At 32.7% G+C, this 15,057-nt stretch overlaps 1 protein-coding gene across 13 annotated transcripts in view; it reads left to right on the top strand.

Moving 5' to 3' along the window:
• LOC142336011 (uncharacterized) overlaps window positions 1-15,057 on the top strand; it is a 117,133-nt gene that overhangs the window by 66,918 nt on the left and 35,158 nt on the right. For 11 of the 13 annotated variants that reach the window (XM_075384471.1, XM_075384463.1, XM_075384469.1 and 8 more), the window contains exon 2: window positions 11,320-12,468. In XM_075384471.1, the coding sequence (XP_075240586.1) occupies window positions 12,154-12,468 (315 nt within the window). In that variant the 5' untranslated portion in view covers window positions 11,320-12,153. The remainder of the gene's footprint in view (window positions 1-11,319; window positions 12,469-15,057) is intronic. The other 2 variants (XM_075384473.1, XM_075384472.1) reach the window with 1 other exon arrangement.

Below are 15,057 nucleotides of genomic sequence, written 5' to 3'. Positions count from 1 at the left end.
AACTTTTCTAGCAAAAAACTTATTCTGACCAATTCTTTTGCAGATTCAGAACTGGTTTGACTAGTATGTTTGCGTTTTGAGACAAAAAGCGAGAAAAGCAAACATTGACGACAACATTGAGACTTTAAATTTTAGTGTCTTATACGGCAAATTGTAATTTCTACCACATATCCAACTTTTCTTCCAAAACACTTATTCTGACCAATTCTTTTGCAGATTCAGAACTGGATTGGCTAGTATGTTTGCGTTTTGAGACAAAAAGCGAGAAAAAGCAAACATTAACGAAAACATTGAGACTTTAAATTTTAGAGTCTTATAAGGCAAATTGTAATTATTTAAAAGCTTAAATAACACAATTTGCAAGCAACAATAACCCAATTTAGAAGAAAAAAGACATCATTACAGAAAAACATTTAAAACATCATTTGTTTTTAAATTTTTGAAATTTACAGTTTAATATTGTTCTGAGCGGGCCAATTTAGACACCAATTGAAGACTGCAAGCTTTAAGAAAACTTACAGTCAACAAAACGCGACTATGCCATGCCAAATTGGTAGAGTAGTTCATCAAAAATCGTCAGAAACAATAAGCGTGCCCTCAAAAATATAATTTTTACTTCAATTTTTTCTTTAAATTTAATCCTTGATAATTATTTGATTATGCCGATTTGAGAAACTAAACAAACACTGCAAGCAATTATTTGTAGCTCTATCCAAGAACTATGTATGCAGGGACAGTTTGTAACCATAAAACGGTCCATAAAAAAATTTTCATGGCGTTTTATGATAAGTACGGTACCATAAAAGTGGATTTTTTGTTTTTTGACGTTTAGTGAATCTAAGACTGGTCTTTTGATTTTAATTGGAAGATAACCTCAACAAATCAAGAATTTTATTATACAGAATTTTTTATGGAAAATTTGAAACCATAAAACGGTCCATATTTTTATGGCGTTTTATGATAAGTACGGTACCATAAAAGTGGATTTTTTGTTTTTTGACGTTTAGTGAATCTAAGACTGGTCTTTTGATTTTATTTGTAAGATAACCTCGAAAAATCGGGAATTTTATATTACAGAATTTTTTATGGAAAATTTGAAACCATGAAACGGTCCATAAAAATTTTTTTTATGGCGTTTTATGGTAAGTACGGTACCATAAAAATGAACTACAGAATTTTTACATTTTATGTACAGAAACGTTGTTTTGGAACTGCATGTAGCTCTTTGGACTGTTTCTCAGCCAAAATCAAAAATTTTAATGATCGTTGTATGTTTAGTAAGTTTCCATAACATCCATATATGGCATTTTATGGTTGGTAAGTTTCTTTTATGATGGTCAACCCGGGAAGTTATTCTTCACAAAAAAAGAGGAATTAAACGAGTGTCATAATTTATTTTTAAACCAGTCCTCCTGAGCTTCTCAAACATGAAAGGGGGCAGCACACAATGACATTTCTTAAAATAGTGTTTTCTCAATGGTCGGTCCATACCCCTCGCTAAATGAACCAAACCAGGCAAAAAAAGCTAGCAAATTAAGATTCACAGTTAATATATTGGGTAAAAGTGTACCATTTACTAACGCGCGCTTCTTTTTACACAAGTTTCCCAGTGTAATGTCGATCATTGGCTTGTTTTTTGCTAATAGGGATTCAGCTGTAGCGGAGCTGGCATATTTTTATCATCTGTACAAATTTTAGAATTTTTGGTTTTGAAAAAAAAATGTTCATCTGAAAAATGCGTCCTTTTCTTTTATTCTGAAATTGAACTTTCAATAATTTGTTTCAAGAAAGTTGGAAAAAATCAACCTTTCGCGTACAAACCTTTCCCTTTACATTTCCCGTAAAAACATTTGAATTTTATACAAAAATTTATATCCTGCTCAGACTTATTAAATTCTTTTATCATCGGGGCGAGAATAATAGTGATTTTCTTACTATTGTTTCTGTTTACTGGTGTCTTTTTGCTAAAAAGAAATTTTACTCAAAAAGTTGTAACAATGTTAAAATGGGAATCTGATTTTAAATCTAAGAGATGTTGAACTGTAAAGAATAATAAACAGGACGCTCTGAAGAAATTCTGAAGATGTATTAGTTCATTTTCTTTTCTTTGATGACTCCAACTGATGAAACCAGATTTGTTGACATCCTTTTTTAATTTTTTAAAATTATTAAATAGCAATAACCGAGTTGAGTCCTTAGATAGCTTTTATTGTCAAGTTGTTTTTTAAAGATTTTGTAAATGCAATAGAGCAAGCTACTTTTGTTCATGCGTTTTTAATTGTGGATAATTTTGTGGATTTATAAGCAATCTAATTTTCTGGGTTGCCTGATAATCAGAGATGGTTTTTTTCATCACTCAACCCGTGAAAAATCCAAACAATCTACTTTAAAAACTTGTTATCATATTTAAATCTTTATACAAATTATATTTCAACAAAATTTTATGCACAAAGTTTTCAACGATCTTTAAAAAAAACTAATCTCAATTCTTTTGCAGGAAAATCAGCACAACTGTTTCTATTTGTTTAAAAAAATCTGTGGCAGCTGGATTTTTCAAATGAATTGTTTTTATTTCGAGAAAAAACTATATACTAAAAAAAAACTCTATACTATAATGGGTTTTTTATTCAGTCAGTTTTGTCCAATCGATATTTTCATAATAGAGAGTTGTTATTGGTATCAAAAAACGCCCGTAACGCGTTGATTGTGGAATGCAAAAGACTGTTTGAATTTGGTATTTTCTATGGAAAAATTGAGGTTTAAAAACTTGAAATGGCATTTGTTTATGTTTTTTTTAGAATATAGACTTTTTTCATCAAAAATGGCATCAAATACTTCTTCGGAATTTTTTTTTTGAATTTGCCAGGAGTTCATACCTCAAACTGCTGACAGACATTTGAATCATGTCAAGGTGAGGCTATTTCTACTTCCGTTTCTCTTAAGAGTGTTCTGGAAAGAAAGTTGCCAGTTTTTTGCTATTTTAAATCAATCATTATGTAAAATGAATCTTTCAATTTGATATATTGACATTTTGATGCCAAAAGATCTGTTCTGAATACAAATGGAATAATCAACTGTCATTATTGAACGCGGCGCGAAATCAAAGCTAGTTTTGGTCTGTTCGTGGTTTTTGACGGTAAAAAAATGATACCCTTAAAAAAATTGCAATCAAGATTCAACCACTAACCGCTCTTGTTTTTTGTCAAAATGAGACCGCATGATCATATATTACGTTTTCGGAGATAAATTCATGATTTCTATGACTTCAACAAAGTATTTTCTTCAATTCGAATTGAATTCTTCTGTTTTGCCCGCATTTGTGGTCCATTTTGAATTATCTTGACTGAGTATCAATAAACGAATAAAGATCAAGTTGGCTTCCATAAACTTTAAACATGATTCCATATAAAGCTCATGGTTGACTTCTAATGGCTATTATAAATTTGAATATTTTTTTTTCAGAAGTTTGCTTATTTAGGTTCACCTATTTCAATGCTGATTCAACCTGTTGTTTAGTCTCAGAAAATAGGAATTGCAAATTTTCTCTAGTGAGAGAAATTCAAATCTGTCTAGATATTCTAATTTTGATTATTGTCTTCATTGTTTTGATAACACGAGTTCTGAATAAATGACAATTCTTGTTAATGACCTTTGCCTTCCTCTTTTCTTGGAGCAAACAGTAATCCTTTCTTTGTATTTATGTAGCGGCTGATGGTTTAATAGCTATTACGCTATGGGGTTTCAGAATTTAATCAGAAAATTTTTGATACCGGTCATTTTTTGTGGTCAATTTTGTTGTCTTTCGTGCATAGTGCATTTGAAATGAAGGCTTGCTGATGTTCAAAATCAACTCAAGTAAACTTTCATAATCATAATCTGTTCAATTGATAGCTCATGGATATAAAGGCTTTAACAATGGGTTTCTTTCAAACATTTTGTGAAATACGGAGATCTATCTGTACTCTTCGTTGATTTGTTGTCTTTTGATTTATTGATAACTAATTTGAGGTATCTTTGGCGTCCCACGAAGAGTTGAAAAGTTTTTTTGATTCAATATAGTTGAGAAATTGAGTTTTTAAGACTTGGAAAATATTTATTTTAAAAAACTAATAAAAGTTTTGAATTTCTACAATTTTTTGAATTTCATTTCTGACAATTTGCCACTCTAATTTAACCACAACTTGCATCTTCTTTGTTGAGAAAAAAATTTCATCTTCTTCGTAGGTTTTTTTTATTAGTGATGTTGTGGCTCCGTTACATTCTGTTTTCATAAACATTTCGTGATCTGATTAATTTGTAAAATTTTTTATTATTCGACCAAATTTTGTTCTTTTCTTCTTTTGTTTACAATTCAGATGCAAAATTGATGACGATTCTCAACAGCCAGATGATGAAAGCTTTTAATCATATAATCTGGCTTTAATGAGCAGCTAATGGTTTTAACGATTTCGACACCAATTTGTTTTCAAAATTATACAGGTATTTTTAAATTTTGCTCTTTTTTTGTTCTTTTTCTGTCTACTTTTTGATTAATCTCATTGATGCCAGTCCTACATATTCTTGAGACAAAGATAAAAATTTTTGCTGATGAGAACTTTATGTTAATTGATGTTTTAATTGATACTAATTAGATTTTTGTCTGGTATTATCGGTTGTCATTTTGACTTCTATCTTATGCGTTTGTAGAAAACGATGTTGATATTTTAGTTTTTGTTTCAGTTGACCCTATTTAGAATTTTGTCTGGCGTAATCTATTTCCGTTTTGAAATTTTTATCAAGCGTCAAAAATATATATTGATATTGGTCGTAATTAACAGTTGTTTTGTTTATTGACTTTGATCTTCAATTTATCTCCTAATCGCATCATTGCAAATACCTTTGGTTCTCCAATATGGCCTTATTTAATCATTTTTTCGTTAATGAATGGCTTCGAGAGAGTTACAACAGACTCTATCTAGTAGTTTTCGTTGACAGCTTGTGGTTGACTTCTCCTCTTTTGTTTTTGTTCTTCTGGACTTGTTACAAAGTCACACTAACGACACGTCACATCTGCTTTGTGGTGAAGTACAATTTGATTTTTAAATTAAGGTTCTGGTATTTTTATTTTGAGTTTCGTTAGTGGTTTTTGTTCTAAAACAGATAAAGATTTTGAACAAGGCGGGCAATGATGTTTTGTTTTTCTTTGTTGCTGGTCTTGTCTCAAATTTTTGTTAATAGCAGGCATCATCGGCTCTCCAATGAGGCAGTAAAAAATTCATTCAACGGTTTGCACTATGACAAATTACTCATTAACCAAACACTTTCGAAGAACATGCATATTTTTGAATGTCTCTCTTTTTGATTTGGCAGACAATTAAGTCAAAATTATAATTGGGGGTCCGAACAATATGCGAACACACATTACCGAGACTCCGTGTTCAACTTTAGAAAGTAAGCTCGCCTTTCGTTGATCTACTATGTAAACTACACAATTGGGTTGTTAAATTTCTACAGGTTTTTACTATGGTTTGGTAAATAAAGTTTAGTTATCAACAGCAGCCAGCTTCATAGTTGGTTAAATAGGATTGGGTGTATGTAGGTGCTTTGCACAAGTGAATTTATTTGCATGTCTGTCTTTCTGTATATGTGTGTGCGTGCGTGCGTGTGTGTGTGTGTGTGTGTGGGTTGGTTTGAGTGTGCTTGTGTGTGTTTGTGTATCCCGCGTCTCGCGTCGAGGTGTCGCCGCCATTCAACGCAAAATTATGTAAGATAAGCAATGAATGCGTTGAAATAACAAAAATCAGGCGGTGAATGCGGTGAAAAGAAACATTAACGCCTGGTGGCGGTGAAAGAATTTCACCGCTGTTTTTAGCGGTCAACTTACATAAGTTCTGCGCTCTGATAAAATTGTCCAGAATATGTGAGATAAGCGGTGATTGCGATGAAATTACGTAAATTAACCGCTTAGAAAAAAATTGTTAAAATTGGGTGAGATCAGCAGAGAATGTAGTGGAATTAATGGGGAGTAAGGGAGGAATTGTTAGATTTAAGCCTCCTCCCTAAAATTACACCTTCATCTTACATCTGTTTGGCACTTTTTTCTATCTGGTGAATTTATGTAATTTCACCACTAGAGTAAGTTGCGAAATTACAAAAAAATCATCATATTTCACCGCTAAATTTTGTAATTTCACCGCTAAAATTTGCAAATCTTACAAAAATTCACCGGGCATGTTTTACAGAAAGTAGAGTGAGTTTGATTTATATTGAAAACAAAAATTGTAGCAGTTAGTGAGAGATGGCGCAGTGGAAGAAGAAGTGCATAACATTCAGTTGGTGTGCGGTTCGAACCCTTTTAGGGGAGGTGAAATGCGGTCTATCAACTGCCATAATAAAAACTGATTCAAAGCAATCCATGAACATGGACATTTGTCGTTTTCGATTTGAACTGGATTTAGATTTCGTTTTGTTTACATGCTTTAGGAGCTTTGTCCCAAAAGATTTCAATAAGAGTTCACTAAGAAACAGCAACGTTTTCCATGCTTTGTTCTATCTACACTTCTCTGTCATAACAGAAAGTCAATATGAACAACCGACCAATTGATTAACCAACACAAGTTCTTTTGAAACACGTTTTTGCATCTACGAAATTTACCGTTTTTATCAGTTGGTTTTTCTTCTTTTCTTTCTTTTTGATCTCTGTTTCATCAGCTCGATGATTAGTACTGCTCCTCAAAAAGCCCTCCAGACATTATATTACTACATTTTTATATGATGTTGGTTAAATTCAATTCAAATTTTCCCATTTTGTCCCATATTTCCCCATTGTTAATTATTCATATTAGAGGACGGCTAGACGCAGAAAACTAATGTCCGCCTGTCGGCTTTATCCTTAACAGTTTTCCGTTCATTTAATTAAAAGTCTGTCTGTATCCATGAATCATAATTAATTTCTCCACAACAAAATTTGCTACAATTTTTTCCTTAAAAAGTCCTTAGTCACCAAATCAAATTGCGTAAATTTCATTCTAGTGTGCGTTTCGTCTGTTAATTAAGCTCAGAATTGTAATGCGATTAGTTGACCAATCCGCTCCGTTCCCCTAACATGTGCATACCAGCCCTATTGTTTGCATATGTTTTGATTGCTTTTTTGTGCTGAATAATTAACTCCGCTTTTGTCTTGTTGCAGAGCCATGCAGAAAACAGTAGGATACTTTAAAGCCGTAAGTTTAAAATGCCAGACGGAAATAATCTTTGAAGGTCGAACGTAGGCCAATTAAATTTGCATGAAATGCAAAAATTAAGTACTGTTGTTAAATACCTTCAAAAATAACCATTAGGCTCAATTGAAATATAGCAATTCTAGCTTTCATTGATGTGGATATATTTTCTAGCTTAATGATTCGCTGAGACTACCTATGGGTTAATATTAAAGTTATGGGCTAATCTTGTAAGGGTCGAACCTAGTTACCCTCTCAGATCTTTTAAGTTCAGTCTGTTTCTTGTAAGCCTCTTGTAAAGTCTTGCCTCATTAGTACAAAATTATGAGGAATTATTTTTCAAGAAGTTTGAAGGACCCTTGTAAGATCTTGTAAGATGCAACAATGCGCCAATGTTTATATCAGTTTTATTAGTGTGCAAATATATCATTAGAGGAAATGTTTTGAATTTTGGCACAGGCTTGATCCTAATCTGTAAATTAGAAACATTGTTTCCGACATGTGCAAAAAAGGTTGTAGGAATTAAACCCCCACCGAAAAAAATCCACCTAATTTGAGATAGGAAATAAACCCAAAGGAAATAAACAACCACGAACATAAACCCATGTTTTAAAACTGAAATTCGGTTGTGATAATTTGTTTGGATGTCCTATGGGCCACTAAGCCATGGTCATGGCCCACAAAGCATGGCCGAACGTGCTAAATGGGCAGCTCTTTAATAGTCAAATGGGGGCCTCTTTCCGTTAGGGTTTGCTTCCGTGGGGGTTCATTTCCGTGGTTGTTTTACTTCTGTGGGGGTTTATTTCCATGTTGGTGTTGGTTTATTTCATATCAACAATTGGGAGGTTTTTCTATCAGGGGTTGATGAAAAATTTGAACAACTGATTTTCTTTATTCTCTTGTTGCTCAATTTGTTTTTTTTTCTAAATAGGTCGGTTGCTTTTGTCGGAAAGACAATATAGTTTTATTATAAACAAATCTGCAAGCTTTTCTGTCACAGTTCACCAGTAAGGCCGTTGCTTTTCTCCAAACTGTCGATTAAACTTGTTATCAATAACTCATGAAGAAAGTAGTTGATATTTATTTTTTTGGCTGGTTCATCAGAAATTGTTCCTTACTCAATTTAACATTGATTAGACTATAAAAGTCATATACATTTTTCTAACCTAAAAGGCGGACAAATTGTGAAATGATGTTAAATTTAATTGTTATATATAGATATTTATCTTGGAAACTTTTTCAATTTGTTGTTAAGAAGTTTTTTGAGGCTACTATTTTGTTGTACATCCACATGGTTACGAATTAGTTAAGTAGATGGAGACGGTTGTTTTAATCATCACCCTGAGAAAAAGAACACGACAAGAAGAGCACTAAGTTCTTTATTTTTGCAATGGGTTGAAGGAAATAAAATTTTAAGGAGAGCGTACTATTTTCAGTTTTTGTGTTTTCTTTTCTTTCTCTTTTTCATCCAGTGTTTTTGATCAGTACTGTTCCTCATATACCCTCTGCATTCATAGATATCTGTACAAGCGGTCAGAATGAAATCCAGTAGCAATTTTTGCATTCAATGAGATGTGTAGATGCAGAATGAGACCCAATAGCGAGAATGTGTTCGAAAGTCGTGGTTCTGATTGAGATATGAAATCAAGCAGCAAGAATGAAATCCAACTTTTGGGCCCGATTGATTGAGAGATAAAATCTAGCAGCGAGAAAGAAATCCTGCAGAGAATGAAACGGCATGCCTGAGGGCATGTCTTAAACTCCAAAATCTTTAAGCAAAAGTGTATAAAAAATCGAATTACGAAGCATGATAGCTTCAGTAATCAAAATTAATTCAACTATTACTGCTTCTTGTTTTCTTGCAAGCTTAGCTTGTTAACTGTTTTTTTTTTGGTGAAAAGGTCCATATTACTCCGATCAAAGATTGAACAGACTGAAAATCAATTTTGTCCCGCTTTCGCAAAGTTTTAAAATTCAATGCTGTTTTTCTTGTGTACACTTGTCGGAACTTTTTGCCTGAATTTACACTTTTTCTGATTCAGCGATGATTTACAATGTTACTATGATCTGGGTCCATGCTTTAAAAACTTTTTTCTACTGTTGCTTAAATTTGATTCATTCTTCCCATTTTTTCAAAAACTTTCTGGTTCTTAGATTTCACATTAGAGAACGGATAGAAAATAAGTTATTTATCAAGATATGTAAGAACTTGGGCGACCTTAAAATGAGTTTCCTAAAAAAACTTTTTGATTCTTCTGTAAAAATTAAGTTGCAGAAAAGATTTGCAGCCAGACCGCTGTGTTTCAAAATTTATGAGGCAGGAATCACTTCTACAAATAGACTTCTTCAATCAGTTCTCCAATTTCACCTTTGGAGCACAATTCTGTTTTTTTATTTAATAGGATTTTGTTAAAAATATATATGAAATATCAATTTTGCAATTGATGTCATGAATTTTAGCGTAACCAAAATACTATATCTTTGCAACAACATCAATATTATGCCAATTGGTATGACCCTGATAAGTTGTTGCAAAAAATTAGTTTTTTTTGGTTACGCTAAATTTCATGTGAACACTTGCAAAATTGATATTTCATATACATTTGAACAAGATCCTATCAAATGAAAACAAAATTACATTCCAATGGTGAAATTGGAGAATTGGTTGGAGAAGTCTATTGTGTGAATTAATTCCTGCCTTATAATTGTAATCCCGCCTTTTAAGAGGTCACACGAGTTTCTTTTATCAATTTCTTTTGGAGTCGTGGAATAGTAAGCTAATATTTTCAGCATCTCGCATGTCGATATGGTGCATCAAGTTTTGTTTCCTTCTGTGCACATTTTTTGGGGATAAAACATTAACGATATCTTGCTTTTGCAATATTTTCATCAATTTTGGCCATTTTTTCATCAATCGATTAATTTTTAAATGTAATTAATCTAATTACATTGCAGTTGGGACTTGATTTTTTGGACTTAACAGATTAGAATAGCGTCTATTTGACGGACCTAATCAGAAGAGACAAAAGCTGCGGCGTATCTCGTTCCCTGTCAAGTGTTTTTTGGTTTGGCCAAGTTATGTTAAAACTGTGAACGAGCACCTCAGTTTGAGCAGCGTTTGTTTTGTTTTTTAAGGTCATTTTGCTAAATTCTGTTTTTGTGTGAAAACCTTTTTTCGTGTTAAATGATGAGATATTTTGCTCGGAGGTTTAATTGAAATCCGGATTGATTTCTCTTCCACGAAATTAATTCAGTTATTTCAGCTTTAGGCATTCAAACTTTTAAAACGTTTATTACTTATTACCAATAGCCACCGGCCACTATTTTGGCACAGTTTTAGAGCTAAATGCAAAATTAGGAAACCAAAATTAAGAATTCAGTTCACAGTCCACAATATCGTTGTACCATTTTACGGTCAAGCACTGATGCCCATAAAAGGCATAATCGAACAACCTAAAAGTCTGTTGCTTAAAAATGGGAACACAAATGTAAATTTCAAGTAGGGTTGGGGGAAAATTTTTTTGTTGTTTCACTAAAATGAGATTGGATAGTTGAATCGATTATTATAGGAAGTGGCGCATTTTAGATCAAAGCTTCTGGATTGGTTTTAATGGAATAGCTAATGAGAAGTTGGAATTAGCAAGGGAATTTTCTATATTTCAATTAATTTGCAAGGCTTTCATCTTTTCCCAAAGCAATCTATACATGTGCTTAACTTTTAGCTGTGGTATCCTGTTATCAAAATATGCGCCCTTTTACGTTTTCCTTGGAAAATTCCATCATTAAGTCAATTTTATAAGGGTGGCGAAAAAAGCGCAGCTAAATTTTTGCCTAAAAAGCGCCAATTGTTTGCAAAATAGCACAGCTTGATTAACTATTGATACCAGGAAATTTTTCAGCGCCTTGTGAATTGTTTTTTAAAGGGGCGGAAAGCGAGCGATTCAATAGCAAACATATTTTCCTAATTTTGGATTTATTTTTAATATCTAACCACTGATTGGTTCATATTCTGCTACCTCTATTTTCTCTCCAGTTTAATTAGCTGCGTCTTATTTGTTTTGTCAATTTACTTCCCACTTTTTCCTCTCACTTCTCTAAATTCAGATTTGATGTTGTTTAGATTGACATTTTTGTTGACGCTTAGGCTGGCTTCTTCCTCGTCGAATTACTCCCAGAAGATACATTAACAACAACAATAACAACAACAAACAACAAGAACAACAACATTTAGGGATAATCCATCAGTCAAGTTACGTTTACTTCGTCTTCACATGGGTTGGCTATTTCTTCATTCAGCTAAAATTGTGAACGGTGGTGACTTCATAAAAACCCTCTTCATTGATAAATAATGTATTGATTTCAATGTATTTTGACCTGTCAAAAGACCGGTAGTGACGTATTTAAAATGAGTGATCAATACTTTGTTCACACTTTACTGCGCATTTAGTGGGCAAAACGCGGTCTCCTCAGCTGAATATCAGTTGTTCAAACCCAACTGAGGATAGATAAATTTGATCATTATTTTGACTTCTATCCGATTATTGGGGTCGCTTTTTATTGCGCCACTTCCCAAATACAGATTTCCGTGATTGTACGACTTAAGCTTTTTTGTAACAGCGTTAAAGTCTTATTCAGTTGTTATACTTGACCTGAAAGTTGGAACTTCACGTAGCGCCACATAACCGTATCTTGGGTAGATCTGAAAATAGTCAAAAACTTCATCATTTGTTCACTTTTACCTAGAATTCACATTTTCGACCCAAAAGTCCACTCTAAATTGGCGTAAATTCCATTACTTGCTTCTACGGAAAAAAGACATTGATAAAAATAAAGTTATATAAAATGGCGATCAACGGTACATTTTATAAGATAGAACATCATTATTTTATTATACTTTAATTATAGTAATTTTCGTCCAATTAGTTTTTATTCGAGCATCAATTTATATTTCAAAATGACGGTTAATGTTATCAACGATACAAACGAGACCGAAATTGGCAGCAGTCCATTCGAGAACTCACCTTTATGGCTTAACATAGCAGAGATCTCATTTCTAATTCCAATCTGGATTCTCGTCATTGTCAGCAGCTCAATTGTCCTTTTGGTTATATTCCGGACTCCCAAGCTTCACCGAACACCTGGATTCTTGATGATCATTTTGTCCACTGTCGATATCCTGATAGCCCTGTTTGATCAGGGTTATAGTATCTACGAATTGGGTAATACTATGTTTGGATTCGAAGTGAACAAGTTCGCAATCTTATGCCAGGTGAGACTACATCCAGATAACTGTTTCTTCCTTCTAAGTTTCTGTTATGTACTCTCCTGGATCGGTAGAGTCCGTGTTACAAGCCTATCTAGTAAGATCTGGTAAAAATCTCGAAAGAATCATGTACCAAAATGAACAACGTAACAAGATTCTGGCGAGATTGATGCACGGTCTTACATGATAAGCATCGATGCGAAAGAATCTTACACTATAGGTGTACATTTTTTGAGGTGGCTCGCAAGATAGCGATGATTTGTAAGAATCATAACATAAGCATTCGCTCTTTCATAAATTTTTTTTCTATGTTCGTATTTTTTCACATGAAAAAGAATTGCTTTCATTGCCATGATCACTGATGCGCAGACAAAAACCGGGTACATTTTTATATTGAAATTGTAATTTTGTTCAAAATCTTCTCTATTAAAAATAGACCTAAAAAAATTGCTCAAAAATTGAGTAGCATAACTCCTCTCTCGTCTAAACAAATACCTATCAATTCCAAATAATCAGCTCAAGAATTTGATCAAAAAACTTTTCTTTAACCAACCCATGAGGTTTCTTAGGTTGAATCGGAGCCTTTTTGAAGTTGGAGAACTTTTAAAGTTGGAAAATTTTTGAACCCAATGGAACGACACATTAAAATCCTAGTTAAGTCTTGTAAAATCTTGATTTTTTCATTCAGAATTTTAGGAAAATTTCAGTTATTGTTTCAACGATAAACGAAAGCAATTATTGTTCCGACGCACTTTAGTGAGGGAAGAGGTATATGCTCAATTCAGTTTTTTATTCAGCCAATTTTCGCCGATCGATATATTCATCGCACAAAGTTTTGACTGGTTTCATTAACAACCTTGCCAAGTGCAGAATTTCAGATTATAATAACCAACTTCTGCTGTTTTTTTCGAAAATTTTGAAAGTGTTGTCTCATTGGTTTTACGTTTAAAGATATAAAAGAATTGTGGATTTGTTTTAACCAATTGTTTTTTCTAAATTTCTGAAAATTCAACGCTTTCTTTTTTTTTCATAAAAATTGTCATCAAATATACTTATTTGGCCTACTTTGTACAACTTGACAGGTATTAAAGACATAAAAACTGCTGTCACAATTTTCGTGCATTCAGATTGGGGCTATTTTTACCTCCAGTTCCTTAGCAGAAGATCTTCAACTAACATTTAGAAGAATTGCGTTTTTCAACAGCCGGTCTTTGATATAAATGCCCATTTTCGTCTCATTGTTGACTTTTTCGATAAAAAATGACTTGGAGTAATTTTTGGGTCTGTCCTTTATAAAACAATTTTTGCCAGTTTTCATACCAATTACAGGCAAGTCTGTTTTTTTTTCAAAAATTCAACCAGAAAGTGGTCCCATTTATGTTTGACGAAGGTCCAATGAGCAAATATTTTCTCTATATTAAGATTTTTGAGCAAACCTCATGGTTTTTCTGGCTCCGACTATTTGTTTTTGTAAAATTGCAATGAATTCTTCACTTTTGGAAGCTATTGATGTTTTTTTATGTTCTTATGACTAGTCTAATTAATAGTGTATAAACTGTGGAGCAATTAAAGAAAATATGTAATGCTTTCAATTGATACACAATGGTTTTTCGCTAATTAAATTTATCCAAAATTCATCATTTATTTTTTATCTCCTGAAATTTTGGTCAAATTAGCTTTTTCGCGAACACTTGGATCTTTTTGTATGAATAGACAATGAGCAATAGCAAGACCAGTTTTAGTATAGTTGTATACCTTTAGAATATAAAGACTCGGATTGTAATGGGGCTCTGTAAATTAGAAAGTATTGTTGCCTCATTTGTTTTTTTGTTAGTTGCAGAACAGAATGATTTCAAATCAAAGCTCAGTTATTGACAGGTCGAAAATTATTTCCAAAGAAGTCTTAGGGAGTAATCTTTTGTTCTGCTTGTTTTCGTTGTTTTTTGTAGTTGGTTATTTTTCCGTTTAATTTCATTGTTAACACGTCCAGTTGGCTTCCCAAGTGGCCAAAAGTTGAACTAAATACGATTTTCATCCGAGTGTTTTTGCTTGTTATGATTAATGCTTGTTTAAAAACTTAATTTGAGAAAGCTACAATTTTTGGAATATTTGTCATTTATAATATTATTTCTGTCACCAATTATTATAGTCTCTGCAAGAAGAATTTGGATTATCATTTAATTGAATCTTGAAGTAGCTTTAGTTGTTGTTTTATCCATCAGATTATAGTTTTTTGGCGTTGATGCTACTAGTTTTTTTAATTTTTTTTTTATTTTTTTAACATATTCCATATTTTAAGTTCCTTTTTCGTTACCTTGTCCCAATATCACATTATTGCCCATTAATGACAAGTGTTATACCAAATTTAAGGCGTTGAAATAAGGAGCCACTGATTATTTTCAGTATTTTCAGTGAATAGATAATGAAATTTAGGCATTGAGACCGTTTCCTTGCCAAAACTGAACTGAATTTGTGATATTTGCGTGTATCTGTTCTTTTTGTATGACATTCCGTATAACGAAGGAACTGAAGGATTTTGTTTGAACATATGAATGAAGGCAAGGAATGATTTCATTTGTTAGCCAAGGAATGATT

The sequence above is a fragment of the Convolutriloba macropyga genome, chromosome 3, assembly GCF_964194025.1.
Source record: "Convolutriloba macropyga chromosome 3, txConMacr16.3, whole genome shotgun sequence".
NCBI lineage: Eukaryota > Metazoa > Xenacoelomorpha > Acoela > Convolutidae > Convolutriloba > Convolutriloba macropyga.
This window is presented reverse-complemented; position numbering and strand designations above follow the sequence as displayed.